This window comes from Protomyctophum parallelum, assembly GCF_964188405.1.
Source record: "Protomyctophum parallelum genome assembly, chromosome: 15".
In the NCBI taxonomy this organism is placed as follows: domain Eukaryota; kingdom Metazoa; phylum Chordata; class Actinopteri; order Myctophiformes; family Myctophidae; genus Protomyctophum; species Protomyctophum parallelum.
The window spans coordinates 48,019,092-48,039,373 of record NC_139710.1 but is presented as its reverse complement, the minus strand read 5'-3'; the positions used below and the strand labels follow the sequence as shown (position 1 = coordinate 48,039,373).

General features: G+C 40.6%; 2 protein-coding genes across 2 annotated transcripts in view; one reads left to right on the top strand and one right to left on the bottom strand.

Moving 5' to 3' along the window:
• The window catches only part of ccdc180 (coiled-coil domain containing 180), a gene marked incomplete at its 5' end in the record, with an annotated part of 37,960 nt that extends 22,590 nt beyond the window's left edge, over nucleotides 1-15,370 (bottom strand). The window contains 6 exons of the mRNA XM_083783537.1: nucleotides 5,573-5,736; nucleotides 9,960-10,088; nucleotides 10,681-10,790; nucleotides 11,641-11,726; nucleotides 12,118-12,242; nucleotides 15,311-15,370. Of these exons, the coding sequence (XP_083639663.1) occupies nucleotides 5,573-5,736; nucleotides 9,960-10,088; nucleotides 10,681-10,790; nucleotides 11,641-11,726; nucleotides 12,118-12,242; nucleotides 15,311-15,370 (674 nt within the window). The remainder of the gene's footprint in view (nucleotides 1-5,572; nucleotides 5,737-9,959; nucleotides 10,089-10,680; nucleotides 10,791-11,640; nucleotides 11,727-12,117; nucleotides 12,243-15,310) is intronic.
• A 2,190-nt stretch (nucleotides 15,371-17,560) lies between these two features.
• Nucleotides 17,561-19,069, top strand: LOC310871899 (T-complex protein 11-like protein 2; the record flags this gene model as incomplete). Its single annotated transcript, XM_083783536.1, has 1 exon — nucleotides 17,561-19,069. The coding sequence occupies one exon, from the start codon at nucleotides 17,561-17,563 to the stop codon at nucleotides 19,067-19,069; it is 1,509 nt and encodes a 502-aa protein (XP_083639662.1).
• Between the last annotated feature and the right edge of the window lie 1,213 nt (nucleotides 19,070-20,282).

The following is a 20,282-nucleotide window of genomic DNA, read 5'->3' as shown; positions in this document are numbered from 1 at the left end:
ATAAATATACACTTTACAACATCACTACTGGTCTGATCCCTATAAATATACACTTTACAACATCACTACTGGTCTGATCCCTATAAATATACACTTTACAACATCACTACTGGTCTGATCCCTATAAATATACACTTTACAACATCACTACTGGTCTGATCCCTATAAATATACACATTACAACATCACTACTGGTCTGATCCCTATAAATATACACTTTACAACATCACTACTGGTCTGATCCCTATAAATATACACTTTACAACATCACTACTGGTCTGATCCCTATAAATATACACTTTACAACATCACTACTGGTCTGATCCCTATAAATATACACTTTACAACATCACTACTGGTCTGATCCCTATAAATATACACTTTACAACATCACTACTGGTCTGATCCCTATAAATATACACTTTACAACATCACTACTGGTCTGATCCCTATAAATATACACTTTACAACATCACTACTGGTCTGATCCCTATAAATATACACTTTACAACATCACTACTGGTCTGATCCCTATATAAATATACACATTACAACATCACTACTGGTCTGATCCCTATAAATATACACATTACAACATCACTACTGGTCTGATCCCTATAAATATACACTTTACAACATCACTACTGGTCTGATCCCTATAAATATACACTTTACAACATCACTACTGGTCTGATCCCTATAAATATACACTTTACAACATCACTACTGGTCTGATCCCTATATAAATATACACTTTACAACATCACTACTGGTCTGATCCCTATAAATATACACATTACAACATCACTACTGGTCTGATCCCTATATAAATATACACATTACAACATCACTACTGGTCTGATCCCTATAAATATACACTTTACAACATCACTACTGGTCTGATCCCTATAAATATACACTTTACAACATCACTACTGGTCTGATCCCTATAAATATACACATTACAACATCACTACTGGTCTGATCCCTATAAATATACACATTACAACATCACTACTGGTCTGATCCCTATAAATATACACTTTACAACATCACTACTGGTCTGATCCCTATAAATATACACTTTACAACATCACTACTGGTCTGATCCCTATAAATATACACTTTACAACATCACTACTGGTCTGATCCCTATAAATATACACTTTACAACATCACTACTGGTCTGATCCCTATAAATATACACTTTACAACATCACTACTGGTCTGATCCCTATAAATATACACTTTACAACATCACTACTGGTCTGATCCCTATAAATATACACTTTACAACATCACTACTGGTCTGATCCCTATAAATATACACTTTACAACATCACTACTGGTCTGATCCCTATAAATATACACTTTACAACATCACTACTGGTCTGATCCCTATAAATATACACTTTACAACATCACTACTGGTCTGATCCCTATAAATATACACTTTACAACATCACTACTGGTCTGATCCCTATAAATATACACTTTACAACATCACTACTGGTCTGATCCCTATAAATATACACATTACAACATCACTACTGGTCTGATCCCTATAAATATACACTTTACAACATCACTACTGGTCTGATCCCTATAAATATACACATTACAACATCACTACTGGTCTGATCCCTATAAATATACACATTACAACATCACTACTGGTCTGATCCCTATAAATATACACTTTACAACATCACTACTGGTCTGATCCCTATAAATATACACATTACAACATCACTACTGGTCTGATCCCTATAAATATACACATTACAACATCACTACTGGTCTGATCCCTATAAATATACACATTACAACATCACTACTGGTCTGATCCCTATAAATATACACATTACAACATCACTACTGGTCTGATCCCTATAAATATACACATTACAACATCACTACTGGTCTGATCCCTATATAAATATACACATTACAACATCACTACTGGTCTGATCCCTATATAAATATACACATTACAACATCACTACTGGTCTGATCCCTATATAAATATACACATTACAACATCACTACTGGTCTGATCCCTATATAAATATACACATTACAACATCACTACTGGTCTGATCCCTATATAAATATACACATTACAACATCACTACTGGTCTGATCCCTATATAAATATACACATTACAACATCACTACTGGTCTGATCCCTATATAAATATACACATTACAACATCACTACTGGTCTGATCCCTATATAAATATACACATTACAACATCACTACTGGTCTGATCCCTATATAAATATACACATTACAACATCACTACTGGTCTGATCCCTATATAAATATACACATTACAACATCACTACTGGTCTGATCCCTATATAAATATACACATTACAACATCACTACTGGTCTGATCCCTATATAAATATACACATTACAACATCACTACTGGTCTGATCCCTATATAAATATACACATTACAACATCACTACTGGTCTGATCCCTATATAAATATACACATTACAACATCACTACTGGTCTGATCCCTATATAAATATACACATTACAACATCACTACTGGTCTGATCCCTATATAAATATACACATTACAACATCACTACTGGTCTGATCCCTATATAAATATACACATTACAACATCACTACTGGTCTGATCCCTATATAAATATACACATTACAACATCACTACTGGTCTGATCCCTATAAATATACACTTTACAACATCACTACTGGTCTGATCCCTATAAATATACACTTTACAACATCACTACTGGTCTGATCCCTATAAATATACACTTTACAACATCACTACTGGTCTGATCCCTATAAATATACACTTTACAACATCACTACTGGTCTGATCCCTATAAATATACACTTTACAACATCACTACTGGTCTGATCCCTATAAATATACACTTTACAACATCACTACTGGTCTGATCCCTATAAATATACACTTTACAACATCACTACTGGTCTGATCCCTATAAATATACACTTTACAACATCACTACTGGTCTGATCCCTATAAATATACACTTTACAACATCACTACTGGTCTGATCCCTATAAATATACACATTACAACATCACTACTGGTCTGATCCCTATAAATATACACTTTACAACATCACTACTGGTCTGATCCCTATAAATATACACATTACAACATCACTACTGGTCTGATCCCTATAAATATACACATTACAACATCACTACTGGTCTGATCCCTATAAATATACACTTTACAACATCACTACTGGTCTGATCCCTATAAATATACACATTACAACATCACTACTGGTCTGATCCCTATAAATATACACATTACAACATCACTACTGGTCTGATCCCTATAAATATACACATTACAACATCACTACTGGTCTGATCCCTATAAATATACACATTACAACATCACTACTGGTCTGATCCCTATAAATATACACATTACAACATCACTACTGGTCTGATCCCTATATAAATATACACATTACAACATCACTACTGGTCTGATCCCTATATAAATATACACATTACAACATCACTACTGGTCTGATCCCTATATAAATATACACATTACAACATCACTACTGGTCTGATCCCTATATAAATATACACATTACAACATCACTACTGGTCTGATCCCTATATAAATATACACATTACAACATCACTACTGGTCTGATCCCTATATAAATATACACATTACAACATCACTACTGGTCTGATCCCTATATAAATATACACATTACAACATCACTACTGGTCTGATCCCTATATAAATATACACATTACAACATCACTACTGGTCTGATCCCTATATAAATATACACATTACAACATCACTACTGGTCTGATCCCTATATAAATATACACATTACAACATCACTACTGGTCTGATCCCTATAAATATACACTTTACAACATCACTACTGGTCTGATCCCTATAAATATACACATTACAACATCACTACTGGTCTGATCCCTATAAATATACACATTACAACATCACTACTGGTCTGATCCCTATAAATATACACATTACAACATCACTACTGGTCTGATCCCTATAAATATACACTTTACAACATCACTACTGGTCTGATCCCTATATAAATATACACATTACAACATCACTACTGGTCTGATCCCTATATAAATATACACATTACAACATCACTACTGGTCTGATCCCTATATAAATATACACTTTACAACATCACTACTGGTCTGATCCCTATAAATATACACATTACAACATCACTACTGGTCTGATCCCTATATAAATATACACTTTACAACATCACTACTGGTCTGATCCCTATAAATATACACATTACAACATCACTACTGGTCTGATCCCTATAAATATACACATTACAACATCACTACTGGTCTGATCCCTATAAATATACACATTACAACATCACTACTGGTCTGATCCCTATAAATATACACATTACAACATCACTACTGGTCTGATCCCTATATAAATATACACATTACAACATCACTACTGGTCTGATCCCTATATAAATATACACATTACAACATCACTACTGGTCTGATCCCTATAAATATACACATTACAACATCACTACTGGTCTGATCCCTATATAAATATACACATTACAACATCACTACTGGTCTGATCCCTATATAAATATACACATTACAACATCACTACTGGTCTGATCCCTATAAATATACACATTACAACATCACTACTGGTCTGATCCCTATATAAATATACACATTACAACATCACTACTGGTCTGATCCCTATAAATATACACTTTACAACATCACTACTGGTCTGATCCCTATAAATATACACATTACAACATCACTACTGGTCTGATCCCTATAAATATACACTTTACAACATCACTACTGGTCTGATCCCTATATAAATATACACATTACAACATCACTACTGGTCTGATCCCTATAAATATACACATTACAACATCACTACTGGTCTGATCCCTATAAATATACACATTACAACATCACTACTGGTCTGATCCCTATAAATATACACATTACAACATCACTACTGGTCTGATCCCTATAAATATACACTTTACAACATCACTACTGGTCTGATCCCTATATAAATATACACATTACAACATCACTACTGGTCTGATCCCTATAAATATACACTTTACAACATCACTACTGGTCTGATCCCTATATAAATATACACATTACAACATCACTACTGGTCTGATCCCTATAAATATACACTTTACAACATCACTACTGGTCTGATCCCTATAAATATACACATTACAACATCACTACTGGTCTGATCCCTATAAATATACACATTACAACATCACTACTGGTCTGATCCCTATAAATATACACTTTACAAAAATAGCAGACCTACAAGCTCGTATCGCGCCACTCGGTGGCGCGATATGAGCTTGTAGATCTGCTATTTTTAGCTGGGGACCACCTGGAACCACCTCATGGACCACTGGTGGTCCTCGGACCACTGGTTGAAAACCACTGAATTATGACAACCCTAGAGGAAGTCGAGAGGGTCGCACCTGAAGCTGGTGATGATGTCATCGACTTGGCTCCTCCTCCAGGAGACGATAAGCTCCTCCCAGCGGAAACGCAGCACTGACTCCTGCTGTAGCTCCGCCTCCAGGAGGTGCAGCAGGAGGCGAGACACGCTGCGGCGGTTAGCCAACAACGCCTGGGTTATCATCTGGTACACAGACAGACAGACAGGTACACAGACAGACAGACAGGTACACAGACAGACAGACAGGTTTATCATCTGGTACACAGACAGACAGACAGACAGGTACACAGACATGTTTATCATCTGGTACACAGACAGACAGACAGGTACACAGACAGGTTTATCATCTGGTACACAAACAGACAGACAGGTTTATCATCTGGTACACAGACAGCCATACAGGTACACAGACAGGTTTATCATCTGGTACACAGACAGATGGACAGACAGACAGGTACACAGACAGGTTTATCATCTGGTACACAGACAGACAGACAGGTACACAGACAGGTTTATCATCTGGTACACAGACAGACAGACAGGTACACAGACAGGTTTATCACCTGGTACACAGACAGACAGACAGGTACACAGACAGGTTTATCATCTGGTACACAGACAGACAGACAGACAGGTACACAGACAGGTTTATCATCTGGTACACAGACAGGTACACAGACAGGTTTATCATCTGGTACATACAGTAGACAGACAGGTACACAGACAGGTTTATCATCTGGTACACAGACAGACAGACAGACAGGTACACAGACAGGTTTATCATCTGGTACACAGACAGGTACACAGACAGGTTTATCATCTGGTACATACAGTAGACAGACAGGTACACAGACAGGTTTATCATCTGGTACACAGACAGACAGGTAGAGATTGTAAGGTGATTTATCTGTATTTGAGAAGAATGATGTAAAGTGGTGTCACAGCAGCAACAGCAGTAAGAAGAAATAAACCAAGATAAATAAGAGTAAAATAATAATTATAATGAATGAATGAATGTGCTTAACCTCTTCTGAACGGGCACCCATTTTGGTGTTGGCATCATGTTATGCTTTAGCTATTGAAAAATAGCAGACCTACAAGCTCGTATCGCGCCACCGAGTGGCGCGATACGAGCTTGTAGGTCTGCTATTTTTGAAAAATCGAAGAGCGACTGACATTTTTATAGAATCTGATCTCAGGTCAGAATGGGTTGATCAGACTAGTGTGTGTCCAGTGGAAACCTCGTGTGAATCTGATCTCAGGTCAGAATGGGTTAAATTCTGGCACTATAGATCTGCCCTGGGTCTCTGAACCAATGGTCTACTCTGTACTGTATATACAGTATACAGCTTAGCAACAATGGATATGAATAGATAACCTGACTCCTCCTCCTACTTTGATCTGGTCTCTCTCAGGCAGAAACGATGAACCGGAAGCAGCGGGACAAAAATCTGATATCTCATGGATCTGCCCACTTTTAATTGATTATTGGAAGTTCATCTTGTCTACTGTCTCTGATATCATAGAGGTTGAAATACCACATGATCCAAGAATTTGGTTACTGGGTGACGTTACATTGATCAACACAAATTTCAACAAAGCATACTTTGTGTTACTCGCCAGTACAGCTGCGAAGAAAATCATCTTGTTTAATTGGAAATCTGAAAAATCACCTTCACAGAGACACTGGCTGAATGAGCTTTCATCATACTGTACCCCTGAAAATATACTGTACAATGTAAGAAGAAGGCCTGCTACTTTTGAAAAAATTTGGGACAGGTTCTTTGAGGTTCTACCTTCAATATCTCCTCTGGGTTGATTTAGTTTGAGTTTTTATTTATATTGTTATTTTCATGTATTTATCCGAGTTGTTGCTGTCAAGAGGTGTTGTGTACAATACAGAGCAATGAGAGCTGTGTAGTTTTCCTTTCTGGGGTTGGGGTGGGGGGGGGGGGGGGTTTGTTTTTACTGTTTTTTGTCTTTTCTTTTTTGAGTTTGTCTTGTCTTGTTTAAAAAATAAAAAATAAATCATGTTTCTGTAACTCATTGTGGTAAATATCTGCATTATCAATAAATACATCTTTAAAAAAAAAAAATCTGATATCTCCATAATAATTTCGAGTTGTAGTCCTGTTAGGTTGTGTTTACATTTGTGGCAGCGCTTCAATACGTCACCAGTCTCGCGTTGATTCCCGCCTCTATAGCGGCCGTATATCGCTCCGATCAGATTCTGTACCAGAGTACATCGTCTCTGCACGAGAGAGACCAGATGGGAGCAGGAGGAGGAACTCCCTGCTGCCACTAGCTGGCGGAGTCAGCTTAATGAATAGATACCGTATCCTGAAAGGCATACAATCTTATTTTAACAAATAGAATTATATTTTATTATCATTATATTTGAGTATGCTAACACAATATAACTATAGTAGAGGTCTCCCAGGTAGTCTCTACTCTTACATTGAGACACTTATTGTAGTTCGGACATCATTGCAATAAACTCTGAGTTGAAAGAGACATAACTCTTACAGATTGCAGCTTTAACAGGCATCTGTCAAAGTGTCTCAAAAGAGACAGACAAGAGATGTCAGTGTCAGGGGTCACTCATCACCATAGCTTCAGTGTCCAGTAGTCTGTGAAGGTCAGAGGGCAACAGGAAGCTGATCTTCTCCAGCAGTCTGCTGTACTTCCTCAGCACAAGACTTATCTATGGCACACATGCGTGCGCACGCACACGCACACGCACACGCACACACATGCACACACACACACACACACACACACACACACACACACACACACACACACACACACACACACACACAGTATAATTGCATTGACTATTAAAACCGCCTTGGAGTGCGATACCCGTCGGATAATGAGGTATCTAGCTTTTTGTATCTGTGATTCTGCCCCTGTTAGGGATTGCCAGTGGGACTAATTCCCCTTGTGTACTCTCGTCACTCTTGACCTGTAGTGGTTGGTCTTCAGACTGCTTTTCCATCTAGGCCTCACCACCTCCCCTGAATGATACACATTAGGACATAAACGTAGAGAGAGCAGTAGTTCTCAACCAGTGGTCCGGGGACCACCAGAGCTCCTTAACCTTTTCGACCCCACAGGGGTCCGGGAGTTGGAACCTGAGACCTTGACCAGCCCCATTTACCCGCTGAGAGCTGTTCATGAGGTGGACAGAATCTAGCCCCCGGCGGGGGATTGGGGCTCAGGAGGTTAGAGGGTTCCAGGTGCTCCCCAGCTAAATGATGGAGTTGGTAACCAAATGGACCCTTATAGATCTTTAACTCTTGAAAGCGTAAAGTGAAACGAAATGGACTCTCACGGGTCCATTTGGTTTCCTTTTACGCTCTCAAGAGTTACATTATTGCTAAACATCTGCATCAGTTAATGTATTTAAAAAGAAGTCTACACAATTAAGAGAATGTAGATTTTGATTCTAATTTTGATCAACGTTTACCTGTTATCTCTCCTGTTATCACAGCATGGAATTGTCGACAAAAACCTTCCAACGACAACAAAATATTCTAAGTTTGAGAGGCTAAATCTCAACAAATGGTGGTCCGTGCCGTGGCTCAGATGCCGAATAAATAATAGTGCAGCAGCACCCCCTGGGGACCAACTCCAGTTGTAACACCGGTGCCTCGGTCAAGGGAAATGGCAGCTGAACGTAGCTATAGTACTGCCATAGTACTTTTTCTGTTTTGTATGTGTCTATGGAGTTGGCATTACTCTTATAGGCTCCCGTGTGGTTATAATATTGAAATATGTCTTCCTGAAAGCTGAAAGAGTCAAAAGGCCCAATTGAAAGACACCACTTTAGTGACACACTAAAATCCTTTCAATCGTTTAATAACTAAAGTAGTAGAAGTAATATATTTAGTAGTAGTAGTACTCCTTACATCATTAGCCCTGTCTGATTCGTATCCGGTCAGTTGTCGGTCCAGCTCTCTGATTCTCCTCTTCTTTAAGGTAGTTTCCTCACTCACCGTATCCCATAGAGAACATAGTTCCTGCACGCATGCACAAACGCACACGCACACGCACGCACACGCACACGCACACGCACACGCACACAGTAAAATGTAAAAAGAAGGTAAAGAAAATCACACCCGTGTGAATGTGAAGTGAGGGCCGCTCTCATCATCATACGTCATCTCATTCTGGCCAATCACAATTTGCGTCCTCACTTTTGTCTTCAATGTTTGTGTTTACACAAATTTGTCTTCAATGTTTGTGTTTACACAAACACTCAAATAGGAGGGGCTAGCACCCCTCAAAAAACAATCATTAGCAACCATCCCAACCCAACCCCAGCCCATCCCAACCCCTCCACAAGCAGCTGATCCCATTCAGCAGCGGCTGTTCTAGTTGTGAGGTCCAGCAGAAGGTACCTGCAGTGTAAAGTGTTGTAGGTGTTCAGTGTTGTCCATTCCGTCCATCAGGTTGTCCAGTCTCTGCTGCCGTTCTGACAGATAAGACAATAGCTGTCCACAGGCCTGCCTGTACCTGACCTCATAGTCCTAGACAACACACATGCACAAACACACACAACATGCTGGTCATTGATTGTCAATGGTTTAACAACAATAAAAACCCTGGGGAGATTGGTTTGGCATTCCTTTGCTCACCCAAGAGTTGTGGGTGACCAATCAGAGACTTTTTTTTTGCTGTGACCTTTTTGCTCCTTGGAAATACATTTTCCACACCAAAGACTATCTACGTAGTGATATTTTATTTATTCATAATTTTTATCCCACTATTTTGCAACCCAATTTTCCACCCAGTGTCAATTATCTAATCAATGTAATCCTGGGCGCTACACTTCCTCTTCACGTTTGATACGTTTTTCTTAGCAGCCACCACAATCGCAGCTGCCCAATAAGTTGACTACTCCGACATGCTTACAGACACCAATTCTCTCCGTGCTCTGTAGTTCCTCTTTGACGTGCAAAGGAAACCAACCGCATTGCGAGTCTTTAAGGAGAAGCGGGCACTAGGTCGGGTTTGAGTTTAATGGCAAAGGCCTGTTGGATGACCCATAAACCAGCTTTGAGGAGTCATTCGTTATACCTACAGTATGGCAAATTGTATGGGCTGCAGGTTATATCCTACCTGACTAACAACAGACAGGTCTTTGTATAGCTGTCCTACAGCCTGTCTGTGATCACGCTCTCTCTTCTCTCTCAGACGCTCGATGATGTCAGAGGATGGCCTGTCAATCACTGAAAAAGGGGGAAGAGATAAGGAAGCTGTACATGATCATTACATTATCCAAATAAGGGATTCTGGATTCCGACCCCATTTCAGCATTGGGTAACAAATGTTAAAAGATTGACACCTAATGTTTTACATTTGAATCCAAGGTTATTCCAATGATTTATCTGTAAGTCAGTGAGTCATCAATCTGGGAACCCATCGGCAAAAAAAAGGACATTTTAGTTTGCCTCTGCAGGCTCCGCCCACCTCCACTTGTGGAGGTGGGCGTTTCGCTCTCCTTTAGCACTTCCAGCGGTGTGTCTTTTGTTTACATTCATAAACTATACATGTCATAACAGTAGTTGTTAATGTTGACAAAGGGGCGCATACGTTAGTCCGACATTAGACATACCAATAGTGCGACATACGTGGCCGGTTAAGACTCACCCGTGGCTCCAACATGCGTTGTTGTCTTATTGTTATATTGTGAAGAGGACATAACGCTCCCTGCCTCCCACACCCATTTTATGTACCTTGAGAGCTCATGCTGGAAAACCAGACTACGGAAGAAAATTAATTCTATCATTTAAGGTTGGCTGTTATTTTCAGTACGAGCTCTCGTCACAGCCCGACATTGACAAGTGCTAAATACTGTACAAGTGTACAGTGTACAAAACAAAATAATTGTCTGTGATTTTCTCCTGGCAGCCATACTGTCTTGATTATTAAAACGCTTTTGAGAAAATTACATGTGCATGACTCCCCAACTTGCTTAAATTCACTACTAAAGGCGTTGAATATTTCAGGTCAGATTATTCAGGTCAGATTTAAACACTGGTGGTAACGGTAATACAGTAGTAGTGTTACTGTACTCACCAATCTCATCAGGCAGACCTCTGACTTCAACATGGCACTGTTGTTCTGTGATGGAGTTGCACTGTACTGCTGATAACAACTGGTCCCTAGCAGAAAGACAGAGAGACAGAGAAACTACAAAATCCAGCTATAGCTTTATATGAAGATGTATTTTGTGTTTGTAAATGTTTTGAGCTAGCCAGGTGTCCTAGCTTAGGTCTCTAACTGCTCATAACATGTCGCTTCGCAACCGCTTTATGAGTTTGTAGATTGGCTATTTTCACTACTACTTAAGCCTTTGTTTTATTCATGAAATGAATGGGAGAAAATCATTGTATTTGTTTTTAATTCATGATTTTCTTTTTTTGGGAATGTTTTTTGAAAATGTTTTGAAATAATAATTCAAAACAAAATGTGGGACCCATAAAAATGTGTCCGATCGTGACCCACAAATGGGTCCGGAGCCAGTGATTATAGAACCAGTGCTCTATGCAGTACCTGCCAGTGGTGTGTCTGGGAGAGGAGGTGTCAGCGCTGGCTTCAGAGGGGAGGCTCCCAGAGGCAGGGCCCTCTGGGGCCAATCGCCCCCTACGACTAGCCTGCAGGGTCCTGGACAGCTGCACCTGATCAGAGACACAGTGACAGACACACAGTTACACTGTTGATTTTGTCAACTATGACGAAAGGTGTTCGTGTCGACTACCTTTTTTCCACTGGTGAAAAAGATCGTGGAAAAAAGAATTTTAAAAATGTGAGCGTCTTTCACTGTGTGATGTACAAGTGGTGGCTACATCCAACCCAATGCAGCACACCGGATGATTTTGAGGTGTGCCGACGGTCCCAAGGCTATAGCTTCCATGTGGATCTTTAGACTTCATGTCACCATCTCTACAGTATGACATATCTATGACATGATACATCTCCATATTTTATCTTCTTTTTGTTCTGATAAAGCACATCTCCCAACCATTGAGAATCTGAATCCCCCATACATAAACAGCAGATCCAAAAGGACACAGTGTGGTACAGGAGCTGGGGTGGTGGAGGGTGAGCAGCAGTGTTTGAGTAAGACAACAGCGGTGGACGTAGCAGCAGCAGTATGAACAGCAGCAAAAGCAAGCATGGATGAGTAATGCAAACTTCCAGATTAAAGCGATTGTGACTTTTCTTTTTTGTAATTTTCCTACATTATTTAGGTTTTCTGAGCTCAATTGCACCCAAAAAACGGAATTAAAAAATATTCAGTAGATTTTCTGTGGTCTGGGGTTTTCTGTCTCAAACAAGTGCTCCGATTGTCCTGCCGTTTGTGATGTCACAGCCTGCAAATCCCATTATGTCAATGGGATTTTCCAGCAGATGTCACTGTTTTCACTGTTTTGCCTGTTTTCATTGCCGCCAACAAATGCTCTGTGTATGTCTGTGACAAGTGCAACGCTCATTTATGCACAACTATAGAGTATGCACATGCATGATTTTCCCATCAGGACACGCCCCCCTCATCTAGACTGAGTGGCAAAACATTGAGCAGCATGGAGTGTTGGAGTTTGGAAGCGCTCGTTGGAAATCACTCAACCGCCCTGCATACCACCTGTAACTGTCCCAGCAATGGGATTTCTACTTTCTATTTCTATTTTCTAATTCTATTTTTTCTATTCTATTTTATTACTTACCTTTGGCAAATACAGGATGGGAAAAAGGTTTCGGTACACATTGTATGTGCATGCCGTGTGTGGTGCCTGGTCTCGAATGCGGTTCATATTATGACCGGATGAGGGCATGCAGGAAGAGCCCTGTGAGCAACATTAATGGCACCGGTGTGAGCAACTCAGACAGATCAACTGAGTTGCAGGGAGAGCGGATCTCTTCCCACGGTACAAAGAGTGTCCGTAATAATAAAACATAAGAGAATCGATAGTAGCTCCTAAAAGAAGCGGCAGAAGGCGCACACGGTACGTTACATGTTGTTGGTCTCTGTGTTTGTAAATAGTGTTGTAGTTTCGTCGATTGTTTGATTGTTTGTTTACGTTTCATCTTGTTTGTTTACCCACAATCCGGAAGTCATGATTGACCGACAGTTACAACAAGGACATTCACATTACATATTTCATGGTGCTTAAAAGAATATTTGTATGTTTTGTGTTACAGTTTTCACGGTGTCAACTTTGGGAAAATAAAATACCCTTTTGAGACAGCAGTTTGGAGCGTTGTAAATTTCTGCCGGATAGGAGCCGCTACACCACCCGTTTCTAAATGTCACATAATGCAAGAGGCACTCCAAGGCAGCAAAATGTTGTGTTATTGAAAACAAGCACTTCCAAACTCTTAGACACTTAGAAAAATAATCAAATGCAGGGCATTTCTTGACAGAAAGTAGCTCATAACATTTCTATGGTGAATTTTTACAATACATACAATACACAAAACACAATCTTATGGCAATCATTTTATAGGCTGCAGGAAATTAATTAATCAATCAATTATTAATTAATAATTAGTGAGAAGTGGACACAGGTGAGGTATTGTCAGGCAACTGCAGGGCTGAGGGAATTATGGAGACAGGTGAGTGACTGGGATTAAATTAATTTGAGGTGACGTGGAAGAAAGCAGTAGAGACAGGCAGAGAGAGACCAATTGTGACACAGCAATATGTATCTAGATATATCTTTACATATATACAAAACCAAAGAAAACAATAAAAAAAAATTGGCATACTATAAGCAAGGCAATGATAAGCAAGAAACAGCAATCAATCAGCACCATGCACAGCAGCTGTGTGGCTGCTATATTTTATAACTTTTCCTGTTAAGTAAGTCATAGCCTACCCCTTCCCAAAACAAAAGCTTCTATTATAGCGTTTGTCTAAACGGCAAATACATTTCATATAAAACAAATTGTCAATACGAGGTCTTTTTTTTTTTGGAAAGAAATAAAAAGTTCAAGCTTTGGAAAAGAACAAATAAATGTAGGATTGCTCTCTACATCAAGTTGAAGTACTACTTCAAGTTGAAGTATAGCCTAGACTAGAGAGCAATCCTATATTAGGGCCTGTATATTCTGGTTGTGAAGATTATGATGCGTTTGGCTTTTTTTTTTATTGATTGAAATATTTATTAACAGTTTGTAGAATTTACAGTACATTTTAAGCACAAACTCAATACAAAGACTGTTAACTGTGAGTGGACGACCCAATTAAGCATTACACTTGTTTACAACAGGGTCCACATTGTTCAATTCATCAAAACATTTAGAGACATACAAATAGACACTTCTATGTAGCTAAAGAACAGAACAGGAATTCATCATATAGGAAGCAAAAAGGGAAAAGATACATATACAGTGAGGGGAAATGGGGCGGGGGGGGGGGGGGATTCAGATTTTACAGAGGCCAGTTTCGAATTGCAGCCGTCCGTAGGTGCCCTTTGAGAGCGGTTTTGAAGGAGTCAAGGGATTCACATGTCTTAATGACTGTTGGTAGGGCGTTCCACATTTTGGTGGCATAGGAGCAAAAAGAATTTAGTCCCTTGTTTGTGCCTCATGGCTCATGCCCATCCCGGCCTGAGCACTGCAGTAAAGTAAGTATAATTATACATAACACAGACAAGTATATTTTATACGCAGACCTACAACCTTATTATGCTGTATTAAGTAACTGTAAACACAAACTTCACATACAGGCAGGCGGCAGGCCTACCTGGGCATCAAACATCTGCCTGTAGACTTTACCGCTGGGGACAACTCGAGTCTCCGCCATGTTTTTAAACAAACGTAAACAAACAGACTTAAACAAACTCCTTCTCAGTCCGCTACGAGACAGAAACTTTACACATCATTGTCCCGCTGGCTGTTGTGGATTGTTTTCCCTGTGACTTTATACGCTAGACTAGACTATAGAACTTCTGTCTTTTCACACTGTTGTTTGCTGGCAGCCGACTGCAGCGTCTATCAGTTGTCATGACAACACAACACACACCACAGGGGGACTTAAAGGAGTAGAGCATCTTTAAGGAGAGAGTCTAGTTTAGTAGAAAGACAAAGTACTAAGTAGACATAGGCTACAAAATCATTGTGCCACTGCCACACACACACACACACACACACACACACACACACACACACACACACACACACACACACACACACACACACACACACACACACACACACACACACACACACACACACAAACGGAATATAGTAATGAACACTAAATGTAGTAAAATTATGAATACCTATAGTGTTCATAATCATGTTTGTGTGGAGATATTAATTGCCACAAATAAAGCTTAAGATTAAATTAGAAAAGGATATCCAATACTATTCAATAACCATTCAAATATAATCCCACATTGCCTGTCTCATCGTCTTACCGGTATTCGGTTACATCACACTAGGTCAATAGTCACCACATGATCATAAAAATACAAGCAGTATAGCCTAGGCTACAAGCGGTTCTGTTCTCTCCCTGCATGGTTCTGTTTAGAAGCATTATTTTTAGGGGTTGGTATAGCCAAAGGTGGAAGGACTTAAATAAAAAATATAATATACTTTTCATGATTACAATAAAAAAAAAAGGATTTCCAAAAAATAGCAGATCTACAAGCTCAAAACGTTCGCACTGCGACGCGTTTTGAGCTTGTAGATTGACTATTTTTTGCTACGACAGACAGCATTATGCAATGTGGCCCTCTGGAGTGAGTGTGGTAAATAAATGGTAAATGGTGCATTTATATAGCGCCTTTATCCAAGGCGCTTTACAGAGATTGTGCATTACATTCACACACACATTCATACACCGATGGCAGCGGAAACCATGCAAGGCACCAACTAGCACATCGGGAGCAATAAGGGGTTCAGTGTCTTGCTCAAGGACACTTCGACAGTAACTCTGGGGGAGCCCGGGTTCGAACTGGCAACCTTACGGTTACCATCCAGGCACTCTACCCCTGAGCCACCGCCGCCCCCCCTTGTGGAAATATAGTGGCCCTCTCCATCGTCAAAGTTGCCCACCCCTGGTTTAGAGCACTTTAAACAGAGTAAACAGCCAAGTTTATGGACATTTAATAGTTTGGAGATGTTTGTTTTAACCCATTCTGACCTGAGATCAGATTCTAGAAATGTCTATTACATCCTGACAGTTTAATTATTAACCCATTCTGACCTGAGATCAGATTCTAAAAGTGTCTTCGATTTTTCAAAAATAGCAGACCTACAAGCTCGTATCGCGCCACTCGGTGGCGCGATATGAGCTTGTAGATCTGCTATTTTTCAATAGCTAAAGCATAACATGATGCCAACACCAAAATGGGTGCCCGTTCAGAATGGGTTAAGCAGAGAGGTGCCCCTCACAACACACTGCATTCATGTCTCGTAACGTAGTGGCAGTGAATTTGCAATGAAAGTGACTCTGCCATGTACAGTATGTGCAGGCTTCTAAAAGTCAAAGTGATTCAGCTTCATTTTCCAAAATTCCAACAACTCTTGCCCCCGTGACGTCATGTCACGTGGCAGCCAGCCACAGTGGGCGCCCCTCACTTCACATGAGTGTGATTTGTCTGCACTTAGTAGCATTCATAATGAATTTGTGCTCATATTATTCCTATATACAGCTTTTGACCCCCACACGTCTCAATATTTGCCATTGAAAATGAAAGGAGAAATTAGGTCAAATGTCCACCAAATATGACGTAAAACAGGCAAGACATTCTGATTGGCCAGTATGAGATGATACAGACGATGATGATAAGAGCGCCCCTTAGATCACACGGGTGTGTATTATTAAATACACAAGAAAGCTTCATGCTTGAAATGTTGAGAGATGTCAAATTCCTTCGACCGGCATGGTAACGGTTTGTGTTGTGCGTGATGTCAACTCAGAGCTCTCGTCAGTCTTATATAAGATGCTGTTCTACTAAAATGTTAAGAGTCGTAGTGATAAACAAGTATGGACTCATACTTGGACAGTGTAGAGTCCAGCACTGACCAGGACTCTCCCTGTGACAGCTTCCCCAGCGTGGCCTCCTCCAGCACCCCTAACATAACCATGGATGAAGTCGTTGCTTCTGCCAAGGACCTGTCCAATCTCACCCTGGCCCATGAGATTATCGTCAACCCCGGCTTTGAGCTGGAGCCACTGGACCTACCTCCGAACAGTTTTGGTAAACTAGCCAAAGACATCGTTCACAGTGCTTTCTGGGATATCCTGGAGTCTCAGTTGAACCATGACCCGCCGCAGTATAAGTTTGCCATCCATCTGCTGAAGGACATCAGGGAGATCCTGCTGTCCATGTCCAGACCCATTTGGCTGCGGACCCAGATCACGGAGGCTCTGGACATCGATCTGATTCACCAGCAGGCTGAAAACGACGCAGTGGATTTCCGAGGGCTGGCGTCATATATTATCACCACCATGGGCAAACTGTGTGCGCCAGCCAGAGACGAGGAGATCAAGAATCTCGGGACGATCACAGACAATGTGGTGACACTGTTCAAGGAGATCTTCCGCGTGCTGGACTTGATGAAATTAGACATGCTCAACTTCACTATCAAGAACCTGAGACCCGTGCTACAGAAGCAGGCTGTGGAATATGAGAGAGCCACGTTCCAGAACATCGTGGACACTGTGCCCAACGCCTTGGCTCACACGACCTCCTGGATCAAATCGTCATTGGAGGAACTGGTGCTGACCGTGAACCCCACAGATCAGACCCATGGCCAGGCGGAAGGTCACAAGGCCTTGCCTGCACCCTCCCGGATCATTGATAACGCCTTTCTCCACATCCTCACCTGGGACTGCAGCAACCCGCTGCCGGAGACCTTGATGACGGACGAGACGCGTCTGTGGGAGATTCGGCGGGAGCTTCAGCAGCTTCAGGCAGTGAACGCCGTATTGCTCATCGTCTACAGTGCCGTCGGGGGACCGATCCAAGGAGTGTCTTCTCTGGCCGAGCGCCTCAAGAGGACGACCAGTGTTCTCCTGGACGGGTTGCACAGTGCAGACTTTAATCTGGAGGCGGCACTGAAAGGCGCGAGTACACAGATCTGCTGTGAGCTAAATAAGTCTCTGACAGAGAGAAAGTATCCCTCATTGACCCAGACCCTGCAGGCCTCCCTCACTGGCCAGATATGCAGCCTCACCCAGAAGGACAACCCTATCCGCACTCTCGTCGAGGAGCGTGTACAGCAGTACTTTGTGCGCCTTATCACTACGCCCAGTGCTAAACCTGAACAGGTACCAGCCGGTCTGACTGCCATCCAGCCTGAGCTGGCATCCCTAGGGCTGAAGTTCACCGGCATGGTCAACTACAACAAACGTGTCTATGAACCGTATTACTCTGGCATTCTCAGGAAACTAATATTCGGTGGCATGTCACAAACACCAACTGCTTGCGCAGGATCCCACTTGGAGCCATGTCGTTCATCTGCGCCTCAATTCGGAGATAAACGCCACTAAAGATCGCAGCCATTTCGGGACTCTACGGAGCGTGCCTCAGTGCTATGCAGTGGATCGTCGTTTGTTTTTGAACGCTCCAAGACGGCATTGCCCTATGCGGTAAATATTACAATGATCATTGATTCTGTACTATAAACACCGTCAAATGTAAATGTACGATGGTGCATTAAAGTGCTGGGTTTTATAAAATGTAAATATAAGATTATATGGCTCAAAATGTGTTAACACTTGATTCATACCTACCTTATTCTGGGCATAATATACCGATGCGATGCGAGAGTGTGGTCTAGCCATCACCACCTCGGGACTCGGGGTTGGGACCCAGAGTCGGCCTGCTTGCCTCTGGTGCTGGGTGCCTGACGCAGTGCCCTGCCAGCATCATCCATGACTTTGTCATATACCAGGCGAACGAACAGTCAACAACAATAGGCGAGCATTTGTTGCAAATCTGCTCTGTCAAAGTTATGTCAAAGTTCTGAGGAAAGAATTTCTAAATTAATTAAAATTTTATATTGTGCCAAATTCATGCGTGGCCATTGTGTGGATCTCTGAAATCATGTTGATGACACAAAATCAGAATGGAACTCCATATATGGGCAAGACTAATCATATATTGATGATGTCAGTCAGGACATGGTTTCCATTATAATTTATAAACTTAAAGTTAAACATTAAACAAATATTATGAAACCATTAAAAACACAAATCACCCTCATAGTAAAACGACCAAAGACTTGGCTGCCACATTACGTTACGGGGGGGGCACACACAAAAGCAAACATAAAAAGTCCATAAATTCGGCTGCCACATGATGGTCATTAAATTTGCCATTGTCTTGGCCTAAAAAGTTTATACGGAATAAAAGTAGATTATATTATTAGTAAATAAAAATGTTAAAACAAGGTTAAAAATACATTAAATATATTACAGAATATATCATTTGGGGGTAGAAGGCACAGGAGGTATCATCAAGTACACTTATCTGCACATTTGTGAAAGCTAAAACTAAATACCAATATACATTAATAAGTACACTTATTTGTGAAAGCTAAAACAAAATACCCAATATACATTAATAAGTACACTTATTTGTGAAAGCTAAAACAAAATACCAATATACATTAATAAGTACACTTATTTGTGAAAGCTAAAACAAAATACCAATATACATTAAGTACACTTATCGAAAGTACATTTGTGCAAGTCAAATCAA